A 27,957-nucleotide genomic window follows, 5' to 3' on the forward strand; every position below is an offset into this window, starting at 1 on the left:
CCGGTTGAGTCCGTGGGGCTCAATCGTTCGTAATCGATGTATCCAATAAGCCTCCCTCTGCAGCAATAACTTGTTCCTATCTCCACCCCGACGTGGAAGGGGTACACTGTCTATAATCTGGTAACGCAACTGTGCCACTGTGTGTCTATGTGCATGGAAGTGGAATGGTACAGGAAATAATAAATTTTGCTTGCGGATGGTGGACTTGTGGTTACTAAGTCTGTCTTTCATCCTAGTGGAAGTCTCTCCCACGTACAATAGACCACAGGGGCACTTTAAAATATATATAACAAAACGACTGTCACAGGTAAAAAAATTTTTTATAGGTATGCGTTCGCCAGATTGTGGGTGTGTAAAGTGTGTACCCTTAATCACACTAGAGCAGTGTACGCAATTTAAGCAGGGAAAAGTTCCCATTTTAGGAGTAGCCAGTACTCTCTGTATAGGTGCAGCCAGAGAGTACTGGCTACTCCTAAAATGGGAACTTTTCCCTGCTTAAATTGCGTACACTGCTCTAGTGTGATTAAGGGTACACACTTTACACATCCACAATCTGGCGAACGCATACCTATAAAAAAATTTTTTACCTGTGACAGTCGTTTTGTTATATATATTTTAAAGTGCCCCTGTGGTCTATTGTACATGGGAGAGACTTCCACTAGGATGAAAGACAGACTTAGTAACCACAAGTCCACCATCCGCAAGCAAAATTTATTATTTCCTGTACCATTCCACTTCCATGCACATAGACACACAGTGGCACAGTTGCGTTACCAGATTATAGACAGTGTACCCCTTCCACGTCGGGGTGGAGATAGGAACAAGTTATTGCTGCAGAGGGAGGCTTATTGGATACATCGATTACGAACGATTGAGCCCCACGGACTCAACCGGGAGTATAATGTACAAAGCTTCCTCTGATAGATCACCTTGGTATAATAATATTTTTCTCAGGATAATAATTTTTCTATAATGTTATATTTTTGAGTATTGCAATAGTGCAATTAAAAACAAATAAAAAACTTTAAAACAAAAAATAAAAATAAAAAATAAAAAAGAAAATAATGAAAATAATAATTTTTTGACAAAAATATCCTTTGTAAGAAAATAAATGGATTTTTTTCTATATATTATTTACAGCGAACATAATGAAGGAAGAAAGAAGTAAGGAACAAACTAAAGTGAATTTAAAGGAACTCATATGTTTTTGTTTTAACACTGATTGGTGGGTGTGGTTTTCTGTGTGATGTCATTTCTCTGTGTTTGGGCGCTCTATTTAAACATGAAATGTTCTTTGTATGAGGATAAGTCTGAGGAAGGTGCGGCAGCACCGAAACGCACGCGTCACTTATTGCCTGTACATGTGACTGAATAAATACAAAGAAAGAATTATCAACAGCGAGTGCCGGTCTTTTTCATTGATTCTACATTGGGACGCCATCCCATAGACTCGTGCACCGTGACCATATACAGCAGTGCCGACCTGTGATTATTATATATATATATATATATATATATATTTAAAGATCGACAGAGAGATATCCCTGCTGGGGGTGCAAGTTGAAGAGGCCTGCTGCAGCAGTAAAATAGAAACTGATATTCCTGGTTCATATTCAATTATATAATTGCCAAGCTGATGAACCTATGAATTTCATGGGTTCAACTTCAACCCTTTAAGGTACAGTTACATGCGACGTATGAGCTGTTGATTTTCCGCAGCAGAATTGTGTGTATTTAGTATAGTAGGAGCAAAGATGAGTCTTCATGGATTGATCGGTATAGATAGGTGATGCGTCTGTAATTAATTATTGTGACAGAGGAGTGAGGGAATGAATTAGCCTGTACCATCCCAATCCCTCCTGGATACACACACTCCACGGCGACAACCAGTAAAGTCGTATTACCCACACCGTTTTCTGGGGATACTGACGACCGTGCGGTGTGGTTATCAAACATTGTTTTACACCTTGGTGATAACCGGTCTGGTGGAGCTCAGGTGTATACACTGAGCGTTACCACCCCATTTTGGACACACATGACCTATATGTTTAGCTCCTCTATGTTTTCTGGGTTATACGGTTTCACCATGGGTTTTCTTTCTTGATGGCACAGATATCACGCCAAATTCTGTTTCATTTCTTTTGCATTTAATAAAGATTAGTTTTCTTTTAGCGCCTAACAGCAAAGTGGATGAGATTGAAAAAATATCTTTGCAATACAGAAGGTGACAGTCGCTGTAGATCTTAAGCAAAAATCACATCAATATTCACATCCTGTGTGGCCGCACCCTAAAAAATACCATTCCCTCCTGTGGAGAGGCTCATGTGGGTTCAGTAAATTTTTGTGTGCCTCCTCCTGCCTCATTTCTGCACCTGCCAGTGCGCTTCCTGCACTTTAGTGATGGATTCAGACATATGGCAGTGGAAACAAGTAACCATCTATAGTTCGCAAGTATGGTATATGTGCCTTGGCTTTCACTTGTCCTGCCCATGAGCTTGTGCCTATTTTGGCCTCATTGTGTCTGGCATCGGTCATCTTCGTGACTACTAGTCTAAGCCTAAATGCACTGCGTTACCTCAGATTAACCTCCTCCTCCAGCCTTGTCTACATGAAATATACTCTCTCATGAGATCTGTACTCGCCCATCCCATGTCAATAGGGTCCTAAGGTGCAGCTGCTTCTTTGTCCTTTAGACTGAAGTAAGGGAGACTTGTAGACTGTCCACAACTTCAAGATGCCTTCAAGGTGGTTTCACTTATTTGATTAAGTTGGTCTATTTTTATCCAGTACTTTCTGGATGAGTTCTGAAACTTCTATTAAAAATTAAAACACAGCAATTTAGAAATGAAAGAAGTTAGGATCCTCCCTTGTGTTTTAACAAGTCATATAATTAAATTCTCCTTCCAGCCGGGATGAATGTGACAGAAGCTTCTGCATTGATTAGGATTACATGTTGAGAATAGATTTCAGTGTATTTTAAGGAACACTCTCGGTAAAAGTGATGTTATGCCCAGTCTAGAGCCTGAGGAGGCGGAGCATGACACCAAACAATGCTCCGCCCTCTCAGCCCCTGCTTTAAATATAACACAGTGTAACAGTTTTATCTGGTGTGGTCCTTTAAATTTGTGTCCCGCCATGTTGAAAAATAAGGAGGATGGGTTTAGATAAAATTATTTACTTGCTGAACTGTGTGATGTATGTGCATTTGAAATATTTTGGAATACCTGATTAGGGAGTATTAAGGATGGCGTTACATAGTTCACATGAGGAGGAGGAGGAGACCACGGATGGATAGAAGAAAGTGTATGTCCTGGTAGATGATGACATCCCATATTCAGTATGTGATAGATGTCTTATATCCATCCTGAGTGGCTCGCCTACAGTACAGATGGTTGAGTAGATGACGTAGTGACCTCGGCAGATTCCTTACATATAAATTATTTGTTCCTTTAGAAGCAAAACTTTCAAGTTTTATCAAAACCCATTGATTCTCAAAGAAATCTCCACTTCAGACGGACGGACGAGGCGCCTCTCATCCTGGTTTATCTTGATTTCATTAAAGTAGATTGCACTTCACACAAGTGTTTATAGCAAATGTACATCAAGTAGAGCGGAGCGCATAAGATGCCGCTGGTACAGGACGAGTCAGAGGATTTATCTTTATTGTCAATGATTCTCAGGGATAATGTTTCCGGAGAACAATATTGTAAACTATAAAGAAGTTACATTGTAACAAAAAAAGACGTAGGAGGAGCGGTCTGCAACCATTGGCCTCAAGCATGGGTGATGAAGCAGAGCTGTAAAATGGTTAGTCATAGATGCCTCCTCCATCATAAGTAAGGTCACTGGTCACTTCCCTGGTCCACTTCTGACCCTTAATTTAACCACAGTCATAACTAGAAGCTCCAATGCCGAATGTAAAACAGCCTTCCCAATAGTCACTCACTGATTATAGTATTTGTTTCCTCCAGTTGGACCTCTTGGCCCCCTCAGGCTTGACTGTTAGGTGCGACCTCAACCTTGAATTGACTATTGATTGATGCTCAGCCACTTGTTCATCTTTGCCTAGAAAGTAAATAGTAACCTGACTCCATGTGAGGTTCCCTTAGCTAAATGTTTGTAATTTAGACAGCAATGACAGGATATGACATGAATGTCTGATTGGTACTGGGACTCTAACCAGTTGGCAAAACAGTGGTTGACTTTATTGAATCCCGAGGCAGCTGACACATCCATGGAAACACTGAATAGAGATGGCCACATGGCTCTATAAGAGTTATTGAAGCAGCTGAGAAAGCTTCCCCATCCTGCTCGATAAAACAAGATAGGAGACCCCTCTGTTTTCTCGAACGGGTTAAGGTCTTAGAACCTATCCTGTGGACAGGCCAAAATATTCCAAGACACTAGTCCAAGACATAACCTCTGTACATATGCCCTATTTGGATACATGGATGGCATAGGCACTCCACTGTATAAAGCTGTAATGGAGCGTCAGCACAGTGGTAGGCATGGTGGTTCTTCAATCTACAATCACTAGAGGTCTCATCTCATTCACACCATCTAACACGTCAAAGACTAGTTGTCCATCTCATAAACAAGAGGGGTACACTTTAAGTGCTGGGTATTTAGCTTTCCTTTTTGCATTTTTTAGGACAACAGTTTTTGACATTCCAGATTAGTTACTGAGGATCAGATTATGCAGCTACCTAGCGATAGATTTTGAGCCGGACCTCCTAGACTCCTGTCTCCTTCACCTGCAGAGGATATAGTGCAGCAGATCTCATGTTAGATTTCCATTTTCCATGTAATCAGTCTAATTATCAATTGCTGTCTTATTACAAGTAATGATAATGGGGTCAGCTCACCAGATGGAAATCTATCCTGTGTCTTGTATTGTTCACATTAGTACCAGATGAGTTCGCTTCCAGGACAAGTTACAAAAATAAACACGAATTGCAAACGCAGAAACGCATTTTAGTGCATTACATACTGCAAAATCTGCAAGAACCCCTACGTGATGTTTCTGTGCCACCCTACAAACCTGCACCATGTGCTACTCTCAAGGGATTGTCTACTATAAACAGTCCCTTCCAAACCTGAGCCGATAATGGGCAATGGTTTCAGCTGATAAGGACCTCCATCAATCAGGAGTTATCAAGTAACCACTTTCCCCCCTCCACCCACAAGCAGATAGGTAATTGACTGCAGATCCAAAATGAAGCACTCCCTATGTATTAATGTCATTCCTGACCCTTCCAGTAGCCCTCTTGGGCAATAACAAGCCATGAAAGGACTCCCCTAATTTTTGATAGAAGGAATTGTGATTTATAATACATCTCGGAGGAAAGTAAACTTGGCACTTCTTACCGGTTATGGGGGATGCAGTTGTGGCTACTTTAGCCTACAGGGTTTGCTTATTTAGTGAAGTACAATCCCAAATATTAAGAGATTTTTTTGCAAATATTAACACTTCCATGTTTTTGTGTTTCAGATGTGTTGGTGGATGGAAAACCATGTGACTGTGACATCATTGCGGACTGTAGAGTTGGTGATCCCATACACCTTGAAGTCAGGCTGACCAATCGCAGCAGCAGCACTGTGGGTCCGTTTTCCCTCTCTGTCATCCCATACCAAGATTATCAGAACGGGGTCCATAACTACGAGCTCAAAAACATGGTCACGTTTGTGGGCGCCAACACCTTTTTCATTGGTGCCGTGAGTATTGTCTGATGTCATTGATATGAGGGATTTATAGTTTAAATATTTTTTTTTTTTATAAAGACCAATATCAAAAAGTTGTAAAATCAAGGACTACACCTCTTCCGTTGTTAAAGATGCTCCTGGTCCTCTTGGAAATCTCAGACAGTACTAGCGCTAAAAACTCCTCAATCTCAAAATGTGACGCAACGTTCTTAGTTTAGGTTCTTTGAAGGATTTTTTTTTTTTGCTTTTGCCTCCAGTGATGGTCCTGAGAAATAAACCCTCAACAATCTAACTGAATTTTGATAAGAGGTGGAATGAAAAGTTATGCAAACCCAAGTAGAAGAAGCTAGCTCCATTACTGATGCCACCACTGAGCTACACTTATTTTAGATTTGCATTTCTGTGAGTGTATGGGGTGTAAAGGATGAAGGTTCTGGTCAGTGTTGGACAAATAAGCATCTGGTGACTGGTACCTGATTACAACCCATTTAGACAACACCTACCACCGTGCCCACTAGCATCTCTTAGACAACCGTCTGAAGAAGGCCATTTTACCACCTGAAACATTGTATTTAATAATCCACTTTGGTGACTATAGTAAATTCCTAATTTTAAAGCATATTCATGCGATTACTGTCTTGACCCAAGACAGAATGCGGAGTTGTTGTTTTTTGAGACAATCACCAATACTCAGATGGTCATGCTATCATCCAACCATTGAAGAAACATAAACTGGTAGATGACTCACACTTATACAGGATGAGATTCAGTCAAGCAGTTTCTGGACAGCGAGAGGGATCCATTTTGTTTGGAGACAAGGCTTGATGATGGATAGGTGGTGTAGGCAGTTACCTAGGGTGGCAGGGGGGGGGGGGGGGTTGTAAAAAACAACAACTGTTATTCCTATACTAAGGGTTGTAGGACATTAAGAAAGTAATGTTTTGAACAACAGAGTTTGTCCTGCTTTTCGGGTGATTCAGTAAAGTGGAGCAGAGCTGCAGTACCAAAAATTGGCCGGTGTGGTGCTGTTTCTGGAAGAAAACAACCATGTTTTTCTAATCCTTGACAACCCCTTTAATGAACCACAAGCCATACTGGATGTTCATCAGTGAATTGGCTTGAGTGAACAGCGGGAGCTTCCAGTGACAGAGGCCTCTCTAATTCATCGTTTCACTGTAAGAGCAACGAGCCAAGGAGGATTGTTCTAAAGGCTCTTGAGAGACTAAATAAGGAGGAATGCGGGAGGTCTATAGAGGATGGTGATTTAGTGGTGAGGTCCTCAGACAGCAGTTATTTCTCGACTGTGTGTGAATTAATAAGTCGAGTTATGTTTCTTCTGCTTATTATCACAGCTTTGAATATTAAAGGGTTTTTACATAAATTTTACTGGTCCCCATTCTGGTGTTTTGGCAAAGCCATATATCTTGGGGGCATGGAACTTGCATTGTACAATGGCCACTGCCCACTGGAGCCCATTACTCCGCTTAGGGCGACCCATTTCATTTCAGTTGTTCTGGATTTGGTTTCACCCTTGTGCATACAGTAGGCAGAGGGAATCATGGGAGGCTCCTGGAAATGAAGCTCCTCCATTTTTGAACTCACTTGGATAGCATCTCGCCACCAAAACGTGTACAACATCCATGTGATCGTCAGTGGTCCTCTTCTTTTTATTTTTATTTATTTATTTATTTTCTTTTAAATCTTCTTTTTTATTGCAATTATATAAGAAACATGTAGAAAATCAGAAAAATCCAAAGATCAATATTACACAAATCAAGAATATAATAACATTTTACCCCAAATACCCACCCCCCACCCTTTGGACAGAGAGAGAGAGAGAGAGAGAAAATAAATAAAAATGTATTTTTTTTTTTAAATCAAATCGTATTTATTGACTTTTAAAGATAAGCATTTTCTGTAATCACATTTACATTTTGCCATGGTAAATAACAGAATAAAATACAATAACAAATTGCGTCATCAGACAAAATGTCCATTTCAGCAGTAAGCAATATACAATCATGAGTAACTGAAATGGTATACAAGATACATAATATCAGATTAACACCCATCCCCCCCCTCCCCCCCTCCCCTCCCTGCCCCCCCTCCCCCCCAATGAAAAGGAGTAAGAAAACTTCTGTCATAATTTATAACATAATATGAGTATGAGACATCCATTCGTTCCACAACTTCTCAAACGTCTGAGGACAGCCTCTCTTAACAAACACACTTTTTTCCATGATCAACATGTCATTCACCCTCCTTTCAAACTCTTCGATCGTTGGCGGACTCCCCTGGATCCACCTCTGCGCCACCAGTTTCCTGGCCACATATAACAGTCTTCCCACCGCCACCTTGACCAACTCGCTTCCTCCTATCTCCGACACATACCCCAACACACACACCTTAGGATCCTTTTGCAATCTCAGCTCCAATTTGCGATTAATCATGTTCAGCACCTCATCCCAATATCTTCCTATCACAGAACACGACCATAACATATGTACCAGGTCCGCTCCTTCCTCCATGCACTTCGGACACTTATCATCATTCCTAACCCCGATTTTTTGTAAAAATACTGGTGTTTTGTATACTCTGTGGATGATAAAAAGCTGTGACAATTTAGCCTGCTCGCTTAAAGACACTCTAGGAACTGCCTCTAATATATCCTCCCACTGATCTTTAGACACGGCACCCAAATCACCCTCCCACTTCATCATCCGTGTCAGAGGGAACCCATGTAGAAACTTGTCCAGCAATAGAGTATACACCTGTGATATCAATTCTCTCTCCCCCCGCCCTCGGAAGAATAAGTTTCGGTACCACATCCATTTTAGCTATATTACACCCTTTCCTCACCGTGGCATCATAGGCATGCCTCAGTTGCAAATACTGATAGAACCACCTCTTGGGGACATTAAACTCTTGCTGTATTCCCTGAAAAGATTTAAATACATTGCCCTCAGTTAATTGACCTATCCTCATTACCTCGTGGGATTCCCAATTCCTAAATCCTGACAAGGACGCAAATTCTGGCAATAGATTATTGTTCCATATTGGGGAAAGCTCTCCAACTCCTCCCACACCTCTAAGCTGCTTCACCTTCGCCCATACCTTCTTCATAAGTTCAATAATTAAGACTTTCTCTCTCCCCCCATGCATTCCCGCCCCCTCCAGAATACACATAAGGTCTCGACTGCCCAACCAATGCTGCAGTATCTTGCCTGTCACATCTGGAACCTGAAAATCCATCCAGCCCTTAAAGTGCTGGCACTGAGATGCCAGGAAATAGATCTATGCATTCGGGACTGCCAAACCACCTTCTGTCTTAGGGTACTGCAGCGTGTCTAATTTAATCCTTGCTTGGCCATACTTCCAAATAAGATCCCTAAATATGGAATGTATTTTCTTGAACCTATCTAGAGGGATCCAGACAGGAGCATTATTTAGTACATATAGCAGCTGAGGCATCATTACCATTTTTAAAAGGTTCACTCTTCCCACTACAGACAGAAATAGTCTACACCAAGTTCTTACCTTAAGTCTGAAAGTAACAAGCAGGGGGGTCAGATTTAGTTCTTCAAAGTCCAGCAATCTAGGCGCTATGTACAGCCCTAAATATTTGAACTTGTTCACCCAGGGAATTCTATCATCCACTCGCTCAACTGAAAATGCCTGTCCATCCACAGACATCAAAGCAGATTTTTGCCAATTAATCCTAAGTCCAGAGAAATTCCCAAATCTATCTATGAGTGACATGGCAGCATCCAAGGATGACCCAGTATCGCCCAGGAAAAGCAAGGTATCATCGGCATACATAGCCACCTTGTTCTGAACCTCACCGTATCTGAACCCCACAATATGAGGTGACAGGCGTATTAGAGCTGCTAGTGGCTCGATGGCCAATGCAAATAATAAGGGCGACAGTGGGTATCCCTGCCTGGTACCTCTGGCCAAATTAAAATTGTCTGACAGCCCCCCATTGGCTCTAATGCGGGCTCTGGGACTTGAATATAATACCTGTACCCACTGTATGAACCGAGCTCCAAAACCCATAGCTCTCAAAACTCCCCACAAATAGGTCCACTCTACACTATCGAATGCCTTAGCGGCATCTAAAGAAAGCAAGGCCCTGTCTCCACTATTGTCTGCCGGGATATTCAAACTAGCATATATCCTTCTAATGTTTATAGCAGTCGACTTCCCAGGCATAAAGCCTGTCTGATCTGAGTGTACAATAGTCAGAATCACCCTGGACAACCTGTTCGCCAGCACCTTAGCTAGGAGCTTTACATCAGCTGTTAGAAGCTAAATCGGCCTATATGAGTCTGGAAATTTGGGATCCTTCCCAGGTTTGGGAATGACTACAATTATAGCCTCCTGCATAGAGTGTGGTAGCGAACCCGTCTCCAGTGAGTGTTCCAGCACCTTAAGCAATTCAGGGAGAAGCACCCCCTGCAATTTCTTATATACCTCCACAGGTAGGCCGTCTGTCCCCGGAGCTTTACCATTCGCCATACCTCCAAGTGCTGCTTCCAGTTCCTCAAGTGAAATCGGCTCTTCCAGTCTCTCCCTATCCTCATCAGACAACACCGACAGCTGCGCCCCCTCTAAAAATAAAAATGTATTTAATTAAAAAATTATACAAACATCCGGCCCTAGTTCAACCATTTTTTCCATATTTTATCAATTTTTTCTGCTCTCTCACTATATCTCTCAGAGACCCGTTCCAATCTAACTACTTGTTGCCCCTGTCCCACTGTAGGGAGATCTTCATTTACCCATTTCCGAAGTATAAGGAGTCTAGCTTGAAATAATACTTTGCCTAAAACCAATCGTATCTCTTTATTTAATTTAAGATGGTCCTCTTCTTGATGTACTGAGTATTGGACTTGCTAGAGCACAGGTTTCTACTCCATTCGTTACCTGGGGACAGGATGTTGCAGCCATATTGGAGACTATGGAGAACTGTCACCTGGTCACCGAGCTTACATAGAGATCTTTTCAGGCAGATGAGAGAGAATTGCCTGTCTCAGATACCGTATAGATTAATTTCCAGGACTCTGGCTGCCATTTGTTTGTGAACATGAAGTTTGCAAGAAAACCTGTCAGTACTGAGAACCCAGAGAAGAGAAATATTTATTTCTAGTTATTTCTGCTTTATATCTGTTTATGTACAATTTATATTCTATTATAGTATTATTATTTCATTTTATAACTGTGTATTCTATGTAGAAAATGAGATCTTCTCACCAGGTTCTTATGGTCATCTGATATAGGAAAAACTAACTGACTGCATTATAGGATCTCGGATAAGTTGTTAGGAGTGTTCCTGTTGTCAAGCTTTCTGTTTAAAAAGCAGCAGAATAGTGAGTGCAGCTCTGGAGTATAACACAGGATGTAACTCAGGATCAGTACAGGATAAGTAATGTAATGTATGTACACAGTGACTGCACCAGCAGAATAGTGAGTGCAGCTCTGGAGTATAATACAGGATGTAACTAAATGATTTTCCTATTTCATGACGTAAAGTCATAGTTTTATTAAAGACACGGAGGCGAGTATTGCTTTCTCCTTCTTTACTGAACCACCAATAGCAGCAAAGAGAAAAAATTTACATACAAGGAACCATAGCAACCAAGGTCCCTCCCCACTGGCCCCTATAATAGGCCGCTCTTCCTCTGTAACTTCCTCTTTCTTTGAACATCTGGTGCTGACATCCCGAACATCCCAACGATAACTCCGAACTTTAAACTGGAACGGAAAATCCAACGCCCATGTAGCGCAACCAACTAGCCAACCTGGCTAAACTGCAGAAGACATCATCCGGTAACACGGCATCTGATAACGGCAATAATTTCATCCTGGAAAATAAAACAGACCATAGGCCTAGGTGAAACAAACATGTCAGGACAGAATGTCCGGAAGCCATCTACGCAACTGACTCAACAGGTGTAACATGACAGAAGACAAAATAAATCACATGCAAACAATGGCAATGAAAACAATAGGACAATAAACACCTAAAACAAAATAACTTAAAAGGTTAATAATACATAGAGGTAATGATGCATAACCCCTGTAACAAAAAACCACGAGACAAAACCCCAAGGGAGGGAAAAGGGTGGGCAATACTCGCCTCCGTGTCTTTAATAAAACTATGACTTTACGTCATGAAATAGGAAAATCATTTAGTTTTACAGCAAGACACGGAGGCTTCGTATTGCAAGTTCAAAGCCCGTCTATGATTGCAGTGAACAATTCAGATGGAGGCCGAAAATAGAACTCCCTGAACTTGGTAACCTCGGATCCATCAGGCAGACGTATAACGTCCCCCAATCCTGCCCCCAAAACCACCCAGACGGTGGCAGAGGCCCCATACGCGGAAAAGGGCCCTGAAGATAGACCTGTCGACACCGGCCAAGACCTGACATATAAAAACCAGCGTGCTAACGTAAGGCAAACAACCCAACCGAAAAGATGACAAATAGAAATAAATAAATGAAAGCTGGCCGGAGACCGATGTGCCAGGGTCCTGGACTCGTATTCCCAAAGGAACGCCCTGGAACAAAAGACCAGGGAGGAAATAAAACTGGGTAGGACATGAAACAAAGCTAGTCATGATGTGATGCGAGATGTAGCAAGCGACTCCCCGCGGGGTAACAGAACGTGCGCCGAAACCGAGTCCTCATCTCCGAGAACCCAATGCACGCAATAAGGCAAAATAACGCTAGCAATTAGCTAACAACTGCCTAAGTGTGAGTCAGCCACCGCAGGGATCCGTCGAGGATAATGGGATGGCGCAGACCCAGAGGGTTGCGTAGGAGATCCAACCGGCTCGTAAGAAGGACAGGGATCTTCTTCCGAATTTACAAAAAATGAAGGAAAACAAACCTGGGACCCCCAGAACTGAATCACCAGAACCCGGTCCACCCGATGGCGGAGAACCTGTGTGAGTGTCCTCGGGGTCAACGAGAATGGAGGAAAACCTGTATAGGCGGGACACAGACCAGTCCTGGAGGGATGCACCCACCGCCATAGCCTTCGGGTCCGGACGTCCACTGAAGAAACGGGTGAGATGACTGTAGAGCCGAAAAGCGAAGAGAGCGACGGACATCGGACCCCATAAACCTGAGATCGTCGCGAACACCCCGCCAGGAGTTCCACCGCATTGATGTGTAGGAGGGAGTCGACCGCCGACCAGGGACCCCAGTGGAGAGCCCGTTGCCATGGGCACCCCAGCCCTAGATGCTCGCATCCGATTAGATAGCCAACTCCGGTAGATATCCAAAGATCTCTGTCACGTTCCGCGCCTCTAGGTTGACTATCCACCAACTCAACTCCTCCCGGGCTCCCGACCCCAGAACCACGGTATCCGCAAAGGAGGCACCGTACCGAAGATGGGTGATCTTTGGTCGCAGGAGCGCCCGGTAATGCAGTGGGGCATGGGAACACCGCCTGAAATGATGAGACCAACAGGACCGAAATGCGGGCCAGGTGACGTAACGAGGGATGGGGAGCGAAGAGCGCATGTCTCAGCTCCTAGCGGAACGTCCGCCACTTCGCCGCCGGCAGACTGAGGGACCCTGAGAGTGAATCCACCGTGAATCCTAAGGATTCCGACCTCTGGGCCGGAGTAGGGCAGAACCTCTCCCAGTTTAGGGGGCAACCGAGATCCTACAAAAGGTCCGCCCTGGATGTCTCAGCGGCCTCGTTATGGACCCGTGCGTAAGAAGGGTGTCGTCCAGGTAGATGAAGAGGCGCAGGCCCCAAGTCCGCAACCATGACACGACCGGACGCAGCAACTTGGTGAAACACCAGGGAGCTGAAGCCAGCCCGAACGGCAGATAGGTGAACCTCTAGACCTCTCCTTCCCACCTGAAACAAAGCAGGTCCCTGGAATGAGTGGCTACCGGGACCGTCAGGGAAGCATCCTTGAGGTCCAGTTTCACCATCCAGCCCCAAGGAACTAACAAGTCCCGTAGGAATGGATCCCTTATTTTGAAGAGACGGTAAAATTTTTTACTGCCTTCAAAAAGCGAGGGTTGATGCCCTGTCTCATCCGCCCATCTTACTTCTGCACGGGGAAGATAATGCTGATCACACCCGCCAATGCCGGGGGCGCCGGCTCTAGGGCCAACCTCTGTCTGATGGACTGCCATTCCGCGTCCACCAACGCACGATCCGTGCGTACTGGGGGAACGAGCGGATGGGAAGGAATTGGATAAGGGGATCTCCTGAGTTCTATGTGAAATCCCTTGACCTTGGTAAGTACCCATGGATCCGTGGCAATGAGGCTTCCAGCGTGGGAAAAAATCAGAAGTCAGCTCCCTGAACAAGGTAGCATAGAAAAGTAAGAGGCTGAAAGGGGTTATGAACACAGAAACACTGGATATGAGTCAATTGCTTTACCACTGAGCTATTTGCTATGCACTAGCATAGAATCCCCAAACCGGGGAGCACTTACCCAATGGTCTGCGAATGTTCGGGTTGCCCCGGAAGGAGCGAGAACGCCATTGATGTCCTCTTGTGGCGAAGAACGGAGCTGCGTTGCCTTGGTCCTGGAACTGAGGACGATGTCCACCTGGACCTCTGTATGCTCCACGGGTCTGGAAATTTGCACGGCCGGGCATGCGGCCCCTACCACTGCCGGCCCGATGAGAGGCCCGTCCCTGGAAGACCCTACGCATAGATGCTTGGGCCTTGTCCAGTGCCGTAAAAGTGCCCACGAACCGGCTCATGTCCTTGATGAAGGACTCGCCGAAGAGGAGGCCCTGGGCGTCCTTCCTTGCCTCAGTGAGCGCCAAATTGGCCAATTTGGGGTCTATCTTGAACAAGATAGCCTTGCGCCTCTCAATTGCAACGGCCGTATTAGCGTTGCCAGTAAGGCATATGGCCCTCTGGGCCCAGCCCCTCAATTCCATAGGGTCAATCGGGGTACCCTCCAGCCTAGCCGCCTCGGCCATCTCCAAAATCCTGGTCAATGGACCAAAAACGTCTAAAATCTTGTCCTGGCAGCTGCGGAGCGCTGAATCCAGTCCCTTCTTTGGGTTCCAACCCGTTTTGGCTAGAAACTGCGACATCTTGGGGTCCACCAATGGGGTGTCACACACCTTATTGGGGACCATTGGCCGGGGACACTCGGACCTAAGTCTATTGCGCGACTCGCGGCTAAGCGAGTGACGCACCCAGTGCTCCAAATACGCTCCTACATGAGGGGAGGGGAGCCATTCCGGCGAACGAGGGTGATGAAGCGACTCGGGGTCGAACATCGGTTCGCCCGAATCATCCAACACGACCTCAGAACGGGTAGCAGCGGAAGTAGACGCCACTTCCTTGGCAGCGGAGGTCGCCGCAGCGGAGGTCGAGGGGCCCTGACCTGGGGGGACGAGATCCTCCTCTGTGCCGTAATCAAAATCCGCTAACTCCTCCTCGTCTGAAGCTCGATCCCAGTCAGACAGGTCCGGTGATTGCGCTCTAGCGCATTTCCATGTCCGCGCCCGTTCTGCCTGGCGGGAAGAGGCCCTTTTCCGTGAGCTAAGCACGGCTTCTGGGGTGGCAAGGTGCGCACCAGTCAAAGTCCCCTGTAATACAGGGGGTTCAATAGAGGTAGGCTGCGGTACGGCAATGGGGTCTAGCAAGGGAGCACTATCAGGACGTGCGGACATAGCCTGAGCAATAGTTTGTGACAAAGCTGACGACATGGAGCCCATGGCTGCCACAATCGCGTCAGAAACTGCTCGCTGCAGGGCAAGTGCCTGCGCATCAGACTCAGTGGGGTGAAGTCCCACCGGGGAGGATGGGGGGCGACTGGCAGTAGGAGGTGGAGTAGGAGCAGACATATCTGAGATGTTGCTAAAATCAGCTTGCCTAGATGCCTAAATGGGGCAGCGCTGGGGCAGCGATTAGCTCAGGGGACAAGGCCGAGATCACCTGAAGCGAGAAGCAGGAGAGCAGGAGCCGCCGACCGTGCAGGGAGCCGGAATGAGTGACCGGAAGCAGGAACTGAAGAAGTACCGCCCCCGGAAGCCCGCGAAAATGCGATCGCCCTCACCAAGATGGCCGCCAAGATCTCGCGATATCTCGCGGCCGGCCGATCGTGGAGGGCTTCCAAGATGGCCGACGAGATCTCGCGAGATCTCGCGGCCGGCCGGATAGGAGAAGCGCCGGGAATGGCGCCGCCGAAATAGCGAGGGAGGACCCCACCCCCAACCTCCTGGCAGAGCGGCAGCAAGAGAGAGGTAGGAATGCTACTGGGGGGTGGGGAACCAGTGAAGCGCACAGCCATATTAAGTGCAAGCGCAGAATGAACTATGAAACCGGTGGGGGGGGGGAGGGAAAGAGGGAGAGCCCAAATGAGGGCAAATGAATATCCCCAAAGCGCGAGGATAAGCGCAGTGATACACAAACCCCCCACCTGCAAAGCAAGACGCAAACACAGCGCTGAGCAGCAAACAGGGTTAGTCACCCTGTGTACGCAGCTCAAAACTACAAGACAACAACACAGTAGCTAAAAACAGCAGAAACTAAAGGAAGTACTTAGCTTGGCAGCAGCAAAGAAAGAGGAAGTTACAGAGGAAGAGCGGCCTATTATAGGGGCCAGTGGGGAGGGACCTTGGTTGCTATGGTTCCTTGTATGTAAATTTTTTCTCTTTGCTGCTATTGGTGGTTCAGTAAAGAAGGAGAAAGCAATACGAAGCCTCCGTGTCTTGCTGTAAAACTCAGGATCAGTACAGGATAAGTAATGTAATGTATGTACACAGTGACTGCACCAGCAGAATAGTGAGTGCAGCTCTGGAGTATAATACAGGATGTAACTCAGGATCAGTACAGGATAAGTAATGTAATGTATGTACACAGTGACTGCAACAGCAGAATAGTGAGTGCAGCTCTGGAGTATAATACAGGATGTAACTCAGGATCAGTACAGGATAAGTAATGTATGTACACAGTGACTGCACCAGCAGAATAGTGAGTGCAGCTCTGGGGTATAATACAGGATGTAATTCAGGATCAGTACAGGATAAGTAATGTATGTACACAGTGACTGTACCAGCAGAATAGTGAGTGCAGCTCTGGAGTATAATGAAGGATGTAACTCAGGATCAGTACAGGATCAGTAATGTAATGTATGTACACAGTGACTGCACCAGCAGAATAGTGAGTGCAGCTCTGGAGTATAATACAGGATGTAACTCAGGATCAGTGTAGGATAAGTAATGTATGTACACAGTGACTGCACCAGCAGAATAGTGAGTGCAGCTCTGGAGTATAATGCAGGATGTAACTCAGGATCAGTACAGGATCAGTAATGTAATGTATGTACACAGTGACTGCACCAGCAGAATAGTGAGTGCAGCTCTGGAGTATAATACAGGATGTAACTCAGGATCAGTACAGGATAAGTAATGTAATGTATGTACATAGTGACTGCACCAGCAGAATAGTGAGGGCAGCTCTGGAGTATAATACAGGATGTAACTCAAGATCAGTGTCGGATAAGTAATGTATGTACACAGTGACTGCACCAGCAGAATAGTGAGTGCAGCTCTGGAGTATAATGCAGGATGTAACTCAGGATCAGTACAGGATCAGTAATGTAATGTATGTACACAGTGACTGCACCAGCAGAATAGTGAGTGCAGCTCTGGAGTATAATACAGGATGTAACTCAGGATCAGTACAGGATAAGTAATGTAATGTATGTACATAGTGACTGCACCAGCAGAATAGTGAGGGCAGCTCTGGAGTATAATACAGGATGTAACTCAGGATCAGTACAGTATAAGTAATATATGTACACAGTGACTGCACCAGCAGAATAGTGAGTGCAGCTCTGGAGTATAATGCAGGATGTAACTCAGGAACAGTACAGGATAAGTAATGTAATGTATGTACACAGTGACTGCACCAGCAGAATAGTGAGTGCAGCTCTGGAGTATAATACAGTATGTCACTCAGGATCAGTACAGGATAAGTAATGTAATGTATGTTCACAGTGACTGCACCAGCAGAATAGTGAGTGCAGCTCTGGAGTATAATACAGGATGTAACTCAGGATCAGTACAGGATAAGTAATGTAATGTATGTACACAGTGACTGCACCAGCAGAATAGTGAGTGCAGCTCTGGAGTATAATACAGTATGTCACTCAGGATCAGTACAGGATAAGTAATGTAATGTATGTGCATAGTGACTGCACCAGCAGAATAGTGAGGGCAGCTCTGGAGTATAATACAGGATGTAACTCAGGATCAGCACAGGATTAGTAATGTAATGTATGTACATAGTGACTGCACCAGCAGAATAGTGAGGGCAGCTCTGGAGTATAATACAGGATGTAACTCAGGATCAGTACAGGATAAGTAATATATGTATACAGTGACTGCACCAGCAGAATAGTGAGTGCAGCTCTGGAGTATAATGCAGGATGTAACTCAGGATCAGTACAGGATAAGTAATATATGTACACAGTGACTGCACCAGCAGAATAGTGAGTGCAGCCCTGGAGTATAATACAGGATGTAACTCAGGACCAGTACAGGATCAATAATGTAATGTATGTACACAGTGACTGCACCAGCAGAATAGTGAGTGCAGCTCTGGAGTATAATACAGTATGTCACTCAGGATCAGTACAGGATAAGTAATGTAATGTATGTACATAGTGACTGCACCAGCAGAATAGTGAGGGCAGCTCTGGAGTATAATACAGGATGTAACTCAGGATCAGCACAGGATAAGTAATGTATGTACATAGTGACTGCACCAGCAGAATAGTGAGTGCAGCTCTGCAGTATAATACTAGATGTAACTCAGGATCAGTACAGGATAAGTAATGTAATGTGTGTACACAGTGACTGCACCAGCAGAATAGTGAGTGCAGCTCTGGAGTTATAATACAGGATGTAACTCAGGATCAGTAATGTAATGTATGTACACAGTGACTGCACCAGCAGAATAGTGAGTGCAGCTCTGGAGTATAATACAGGATGTAATTTAGGATCAGTACAGGATAAGTAATGTAATGTATGTACACAGTGACTGCAACAGCAGAATAGTGAGTGCAGCTCTGGAGTATAATACAGGATGTAACTCAGGATCAGTGTAGGATAAGTAATGTGTGTACATAGTGACTGCACCAGCAGAATAGTGAGGGCAGCTCTGGAGTATAATACAGGATGTAACTCAGGATCAGTGTAGGATAAGTAATGTATGTACACAGTGACTGCACCAGCAGAATAGTGAGTGCAGCTCTGGAGTATAATGCAGGATGTAACTCAGGATCAGTACAGGATCAGTAATGTAATGTATGTACACAGTGACTGCACCAGCAGAATAGTGAGTGCAGCTCTGGAGTATAATACAGGATGTAACTCAGGATCAGTACAGGATAAGTAATGTAATGTATGTACATAGTGACTGCACCAGCAGAATAGTGAGGGCAGTTCTGGAGTATAATACAGGATGTAACTCAGGATCAGTACAGTATAAGTAATATATGTACACAGTGACTGCACCAGCAGAATAGTGAGTGCAGCTCTGGAGTATAATGCAGGATGTAACTCAGGAACAGTACAGGATAAGTAATGTAATGTATGTACACAGTGACTGCACCAGCAGAATAGTGAGTGCAGCTCTGGAGTATAATACAGGATGTAACTCAGGATCAGTACAGGATAAGTAATGTATGTACACAGTGACTGCACCAGCAGAATAGTGAGTGCAGCTCTGGAGTATAATATAGGATGTAACTCAGGATCAGTACAGGATAAGTAATGTAATGTATGTACATAGTGACTGCACCAGCAGAATAGTGAGGGCAGCTCTGGAGTATAATACAGGATGTAACTCAGGATCAGTGTAGGATAAGTAATGTATGTACACAGTGACTGCACCAGCAGAATAGTGAGTGCAGCTCTGGAGTATAATGCAGGATGTAACTCAGGATCAGTACAGGATCAGTAATGTAATGTATGTACACAGTGACTGCACCAGCAGAATAGTGAGTGCAGCTCTGGAGTATAATACAGGATGTAACTCAGGATCAGTACAGGATAAGTAATGTAATGTATGTACATAGTGACTGCACCAGCAGAATAGTGAGGGCAGCTCTGGAGTATAATACAGGATGTAACTCAGGATCAGTACAGTATAAGTAATATATGTACACAGTGACTGCACCAGCAGAATAGTGAGTGCAGCTCTGGAGTATAATGCAGGATGTAACTCAGGAACAGTACAGGATAAGTAATGTAATGTATGTACACAGTGACTGCACCAGCAGAATAGTGAGTGCAGCTCTGGAGTATAATACAGGATGTAACTCAGGATCAGTACAGGATAAGTAATGTAATGTATGTACACAGTGACTGCACCAGCAGAATAGTGAGTGCAGCTCTGGAGTATAATACAGTATGTCACTCAGGATCAGTACAGGATAAGTAATGTAATGTATGTGCATAGTGACTGCACCAGCAGAATAGTGAGGGCAGCTCTGGAGTATAATACAGGATGTAACTCAGGATCAGCACAGGATAAGTAATGTAATGTATGTACATAGTGACTGCACCAGCAGAATAGTGAGGGCAGCTCTGGAGTATAATACAGGATGTAACTCAGGATCAGCACAGGATAAGTAATGTAATGTATGTACATAGTGACTGCACCAGCAGAATAGTGAGGGCAGCTCTGGAGTATAATACAGGATGTAACTCAGGATCAGTACAGGATAAGTAATATATGTACACAGTGACTGCACCAGCAGAATAGTGAGTGCAGCTCTGGAGTATAATGCAGGATGTAACTCAGGAACAGTACAGGATAAGTAATGTAATGTATGTACACAGTGACTGCACCAGCAGAATAGTGAGTGCAGCTCTGGAGTATAATACAGTATGTCACTCAGGATCAGTACAGGATAAGTAATGTAATGTATGTACACAGTGACTGCACCAGCAGAATAGTGAGTGCAGCTCTGGAGTATAATACAGGATGTAACTCAGGATCAGTACAGGATAAGTAATGTAATGTATGTACACAGTGACTGCACCAGCAGAATAGTGAGTGCAGCTCTGGAGTATAATACAGGATGTAACTCAGGATCAGTACAGGATAAGTAATGTAATGTATGTACACAGTGACTGCACCAGCAGAATAGTGAGGGCAGCTCTGGAGTATAATACAGGATGTAACTCAGGATCAGCACAGGATTAGTAATGTAATGTATGTACACAGTGACTGCACCAGCAGAAAAGTGAGTGCAGCTCTGGAGTATAATCAGTGCTTGAAGTGGGCCGGAACGCGGCGGTACTCAGTACCGCCACTTCCAAAAATTGCCCTGGAGAGTACCAGCACCTCTCCGTGCGCCCAGTACGTGGGTTTCCGGTACCGGAGCGCAGCGGAGAGCTGGCAGTATCTCCTCCCTAATGTCGTTGGCTGGGCAGCTAGTGGAGGGGGGCGGGTCGTTGCAGAGTACGGCTCAGGCTGGCGCAGGCAGGGAGTTGACCTCACGTTAGGTGACGTCAACTCCTTCCCGCGCGCCTGTGTGGAGCGATCAGTGCGGCGACCAGTGACTGGTCCTCCTTGGAGTCAGGAGTCGGACGGTGCAGCAAAGAACATCGACTTTGCTTTGGAATCCAACTTCTGAAGAGTACTGGTGAGTGACAGGCACCCCCCCTCCCCCCACACACATTAGTTCCTCTCTGTACCAGTACCCCCCCCCCCCCCCTGGCAGGGGGGTACTGGTACAGAGAGGAATTAATGTGTGTGATGAGGGGGGGGGGGGGGTCTGATGTGCAGGGGGGTACTGGTACAGAGAGGAACGAATGTGCGGGGGGGGGGGGGGGGGTCCAGAGTTCCTCTATGTACCAGTACAGTACCCCCCCCACCACCGCACATTCGTTCCTCTCTGTACCAGTACCCCCCTGCACATCAGACCCCCCCCCCCCACTCATCACACACACACACATTAATTCCTCTCTGTACCAGTACCCCCCTGGCAGGGGGGTACTGGTACAGAGAGGAATTAATGTGTGTGTGTGTGTGATGAGGGGGGGGTCTGATGTGCAGGGGGGTACTGGTACAGAGAGGAACGAATGTGCGGTGGTGGGGGGGGTACTGTACTGGTACATAGAGGAACTAATATATATGTGTGTGATGGGGGGGTCTGATGTGCAGGGGGGTACTGGTACAGAGAGGAACGAATGTGCGGTGGTGGGGGGGGGTCCTGGTACATAGAGGAACTAATATATATGTGTGTGATGGGGGGGTCTGATGTGCAGGGGCCCCCTACACATCAGACCCACCCATCAGACACATATATATTAGTTCCTCTATGTACCAGTACCCCCCCCCCCCCCCACCGCACATTCGTTCCTCTCTGTACCAGTACCCCCCTGCACATCAGACCCCCCCCCCCCCTCATCACACACATTAGTTCCTCTCTTTACCAGTACCCCCCCCCCCCCCACCACCACACATTAGTGCCTCTCTGTACCAGTACCCCTCTGCACATCAGACCCCCCATCACACACATATATATTAGTTCCTCTATGTACCAGTACCCCCCCCCCCCCACCACCGCACATTCGTTCCTCTCTGAACCAGTACCCCCCTGCACATCAGACCCCCCCCTCATCACACACACATTAATTCAGTATTGGGGGGGGGAGCACCGGCGCCTAATAGAGTACCGGCACCTCTTTTGGCCCACTTAAAGCACTGAGTATAATACAGGATGTAACTCAGGATCAGTACAGGATAAGTAATGTATGTACATAGTGACTGCACCAGCAGAATAGTGAGGGCAGCTCTGCAGTATAATACTAGATGTAACTCAGGATCAGTACAGGATAAGTAATGTAATGTATGTACACAGTGACTGCACCAGCAGAATAGTGAGTGCAGCTCTGGAGTATAATACAGGATGTAACTCAGGATCAGTAATGTAATGTATGTACATAGTGACTGCACCAGCAGAATAGTGAGTGCAGCTCTGGAGTATAATACAGGATGTAACTCAGGATCAGTACAGGATAAGTAATGTATGTACACAGTGACTGCACCAGCAGAATAGTGAGTGCAGCTCTGGAGTATAATACAGGATGTAACTCAGGATCAGTACAGGATAAGTAATGTAATGTATGTACACAGTGACTGCACCAGCAGAATAGTGAGTGCAGCTCTGGAGTATAATACAGGATGTAACACAGGATAAGTAATGTAATGTATGTACATAGTGACTGCACCAGCAGAATAGTGAGTGCAGCTCTAGAGTATAATACAGGATGTAACTCAGGATCAGTACAGGATAAGTAATGTAATGTATGTACACAGTGACTGCACCAGCAGAATAGTGAGTGCAGCTTTGGAGTATAATACAGGATGTAACTCAGGATCAGTACAGGATAAGTAATGTAATGTATGTACACAGTGACTGCACCAGCAGAATAGTGAGTGCAGCTCTGGAGTATAATACAGGATGTAACTCAGGATCAGTACAGGATAAGTAATGTAATGTATGTACACAGTGACTGCACCAGCAGAATAGTGAGTGCAGCTCTGGAGTATAATACAGGATGTAACTCAGGATCAGTACAGGATAAGTAATGTAATGTATGTACACAGTGACTGCACCAGCAAAATAGTGAGTGCAGCTCTGGAGTATAATACAGGATGTAACTCAGGATCAGTACAGGATAAGTAATGTAATGTATGTACACAGTGACTGCACCAGCAGAATAGTGAGTGCAGCTCTGGAGTATAATACAGAATGTAACCCGGGATCAGTACAGGATAAGTGATGTATGTACACATTGAATACACCAGCAGAATAGCGAGTACAGCTCTGGAGTATATTACAGGATATGTCTCAGGAACAGTACAAGTAACGTCATACTGTACTGTACAAAATGACTGAGCTTTATATGTAGATTCTATATGTAATAACCGTGCTTCATAATATGTCGACCCTTTACCATTTCCTCTTTTCTGCAGGTTCAGCCCACAGAACATTCTGTCTGTTTCGGTAATCTACTATTTCTCTACACTGGAGATTTTTACCTGGACATAAAGTTTCAAGATGATAACTCCGGGCGGGAATTGCCCCTTTCATGGTTTTGCCTCCCCAGCGTTCACATTCGAACCACTGACACCATCAATGAAACACACTTCTGAGGGACTCTTAGAGGCGGCTGACATCTGGTTGGGGTGTCTTCTTCTTTCTTACCATAAATGTGACTTTTTACTCCTTAATATTCGAGTGTAGCAGCATTACGAGAACAATAACTGGGACTTCATTGAGAAGCTCATGACAACAGAACACTGGAAATCAACTTTTTAGATAGTGATTCCCCCCCCCCCCCCCCCAAATGTCACATTTTCTTTTAGTTCTGTGATAATGAAACAGAAACGCCGTTCCTGTCCTGAGAAGCTGGAGTCTTAATTCTCGTTGTCGCCTGATGAATCTGGTTCCTCCTCATTTGCGTTGATTGGAAACAAAACCATATTCCCAATGCCAAGCACTCCTTTCTAGTAAAGCCAGGCAGTTGATGCTTCTCTTGTAGTTGAAGCTGGGACTTTAAAAGTCCTAAAACGCGTCAGTGTTGCTTTTCCGATTCTCTGAGCCAAGAGGCCCGTTCTACATGTAAAATTTGAGATGGTATCCGTACTGAGCACTCTACGGTGCATGGACACCTTTAGTCTTACTATTTGGACCAATGAGACAGAGAAAGCTTCTATTTAATGGGGGCAATGAATGTACTGATGCACTTCATCTGCTCGCCAGTCATTATAATGGTACCTTTTACAGTATTTTTTTTTGGCGGGTCCATTTGGTGAGTGGGATAGGTTAATTCGCTCATTTTTTCTTTTTGGAAAAGTAAAGTGAACTGGGGCACTGTGGCATTATCCCTGAAACTACCACGTTGGCACCAGTGTTTTTATGGTGGGTCAGTGATTGGCTTTTCCATACTTTATGCCTCATTTGATTGTATGACTTAAGATCTGAAATAAAGCATGATGCAGTCTTATCATTTTTCAGCCTTTTATTTCCTATGTACTTTTATACAGACCGAACGTATTTCATTCTTGGTTGGTCTACATAGACCTTCAGTGTGTCAGTGTTGGGTTCCAACCCATAGTACTCCCATCAAACACGAGAGTCTAGGGATGTTTCACCGCATTTCACCCAACACAACGCCGTCCATGTGGAAGTGATTAAGATTGGGTTGGCACAGGGTGTTGGTACCAGCCATTTCCACATGGTGAAGAGCAGCCCCCTTCATCCAGCTGCTCTATGTCCCAGAGGATGACCCACCACTGATCACAAGGATGGACCATCAATGTGAAATCCTGGAAGTAACTATGTCCTCCTTAGAAGCGGAGAGGAGAATGGGATACAGCAGCGGCCAAAACCAATCCCTGGTGGGCTTGAGATGTGAAGGGATAAATGATAAAATTCCTGGTGGGCTGGAGCAGTGAAAGGATTAATGGTGACCTTTCCTAGTAGGGATGTGAAGAGATTAATGGCAGCATTTCTGGTGGTCTGGAGCAGTGAAGGGATTACTGATAACATCCCCAGTGGGCTTGAGATGTGAAGGGATAAGTGATGACATTTCAGATCAACTAGGGATGTAAAGGAATAATTGTAACATCCCTGGTGAGCTGGAGGTAAGAAGGAATAAATGATTTAATGTTTTATTAAGAGAAACCAAATAAGAGTCTGGCAGGTCTGATACCTTTTAATGGCTAACGAGAATAGAAGCAATGATGTTACATAGCGTGCTTTCAAGACGACACTTGTAGTCAGGTATAATAGAATGAATTGTCTGAATAAACAGCAATACATATATACATTCAGTGTGTCAAACAGTATCATACGTTTGTATTCCTAAATTCTTCGAACTTTGAGATTTTAAATTGCTTTTTAATATGACAACTTTAATGTGTTCTTCATTGTGTCCTGGGCTACAGAAATGCTTTGTCACAAGGAAGTGTACCTTTTTGTCTTTAATTGTGTGATGATGAGACTTCATCCTTGCTTTAAAGGGGTTGTCCCACGAAAAATATTCTACAATTTTCAAACCAGCTCCCGGATCTCAATACTTTTGTAATTGCATGTAATTAAAAATGTATTATAGCCTCTAAGTTATTTAAAGATGACCTTTCACCGGTCCAGACATGATCATATAACTAGCCGGTTGTGTAGGGTATGGTGAAGTGGGGCACCGGACACCATAACAAATTCTCAACCTAACCCCTTCCCTCCTAACATTACATATATCACTACAAAGCATACAGGGTAATACAGCGCCCCATACCTCTTCCATCCAGTGATGTCTCCTCTGATGTAGATGATCTTCTCCTTTCACACCAGACCACCATGAGCATTTCTTTCAGCCATCTCTTGTCTCTGCAGTTTGACAAAAAACATCTTAGTTTTCTACTTTATACATCATCTAAACACCCCATCCTGCCACCCCCAATACTGTGCCCCTGTGCTCCCCAATACTATACTGCAGAAACAGTCTCCTGAAAATACTAGTACCATGCAGATAGTGCCCTTATTAAAACACAGTGTCCTAAAATAACCGCGCCCAGCAAATAGTGTCCCTGACACCAATAATGTAAACATAATGTCCCCCAAAAAGAACTGTGTTAAGCTGATACTATGCCAGGGAGCCCCCACAGTAATAGTGCTCCCCAAAGTCCCAACAATAGCAATAATTCTCTGCTAGAGAACACATGGTAGTAATAGTGCTCCTACAGGGGCCCCAACATGTCCCCACTGTGCCCTAGAAGTAATAATGCTCCCATAGTGCCCATACTAGTAATTATGTTCCCCACAGTCCCCCAGTAGTAATCAAGCCCACCAAAATGCCCCCCCCAGTAATAATTCTCCTTATAATGTGACAGTAGAAAAATGCCCCCAGTTGAGCTAATGTCCCCATAATGTGTGCCAGTATAAATACCCCTATATAATGCCCCCATAGTGCTCCTCTCCCCCCTTCCCCATAGTGGCCCCATAATGTGCCAGTATAAAATACCCCTATATAGTGCCCCGTGAGCTGCCAAATCTTAGTGGAGAGCGTCAAAGCCAACGCTCTCAGCTGCGATTGGACGGCGGCACATTGAGAAACAGGGCCGCCTCCTCCTCCCTGTTTGATGGTATGAATGTACATACCAGACAGGGGGCACAGCGGGGGAACGGAGCAGCACATAGAAAACATAGTAAGCTCTGTAACATGCCATCAGTATGCCCTACACAATTCGCTACTTATATGATAATGTCCGGACCGAGGACAGGTCCTCTTTAACCCCTTCCTTACTGCCCACTGTGTATATACGTCCTATCTGCACATGCCTCGTGCAGATAGCATGTATATACACGTGCAGGCAGCGCTGGAATTATAGCTCCCAGCGTTACCTGCACGTGTATATACATGCTATCTGCACGAGGCATGTGCAGATAGGACGTATATACACAGTGGGCAGTAAGGAAGGGGTTAAAGAGGACCTCTCCTCGGAGCAGGTCGGCTCCCGGCTGGCAGACACAGCAGGAACCCTGAGGAGAAGACAGGAGCCGTTTATTACCGCTTCTGCCTTCTCCTGTGCCGGCAGCAGAGCGCTGTACGAGCGCATGGTGGAGGGAGCAGGAAGTGGCAGAGCGTCTGGAGCAGGGGCAGGAGCAGAGCTGCAGGGTCTAAGGACCCTGATCAGTTCTGCCTGTGTGTCATGCCCCCATAGGGGGCTTTTTTCCCCTGTAACTGGGGCTCCTGTGGATGCTCCAGTTAAAGTGGAAACAGTGGGGAAAAAAGTTGAAATAAAAAGTAAAAAAATAAAATAAATTCTGTGTCCTCCAGAGGTCTTTTAATGACCTCCTAGGGAACATATTATGTGCCAAAAAAGTAATTAAAATATAAGTTAAAAAAATAATAATTAAAAATGCAGTCGGTAACAGAAACCGTCACCATAGTCTCCCCGTTCTATGGTGAAAACGATATAGGGAACCTATTGCAATAATTAATTTTTGTGTCAGTTTTAATATTTAAGAAATAAAAAGCTATAATTAAAAAAAACAAAAAAATGAAACCTAAAAAAAGAAAAAAAAACTCTAAAAAACATTCTAATAAGTCCTAAGTGTCAAGTAAAAAAAAAGAAAAAAAAAATCGCAAAAAATTTTTTGGTAGTCAAACAAATAAAAAAAGCTACAGTCATTAAACCACCACGTGCACAAAATCACAAAAAGTTGCC

At 44.9% G+C, this 27,957-nt stretch overlaps 1 protein-coding gene across 1 annotated transcript in view; it reads left to right on the forward strand.

Moving 5' to 3' along the window:
• The window catches only part of TRAPPC9 (trafficking protein particle complex subunit 9), a 516,382-nt gene extending 491,656 nt beyond the window's left edge, over positions 1–24,726 (forward strand). The window contains exons 22-23 of the mRNA XM_040431647.1: positions 5,492–5,715; positions 23,701–24,726. Coding sequence (XP_040287581.1) covers positions 5,492–5,715; positions 23,701–23,880 — 404 coding nt within the window. The 3' untranslated portion in view covers positions 23,881–24,726. The remainder of the gene's footprint in view (positions 1–5,491; positions 5,716–23,700) is intronic.
• Positions 24,727–27,957: the final 3,231 nt, after the last annotated feature.

Source organism: Bufo bufo, chromosome 5 (assembly GCF_905171765.1).
Source record: "Bufo bufo chromosome 5, aBufBuf1.1, whole genome shotgun sequence".
NCBI lineage: Eukaryota > Metazoa > Chordata > Amphibia > Anura > Bufonidae > Bufo > Bufo bufo.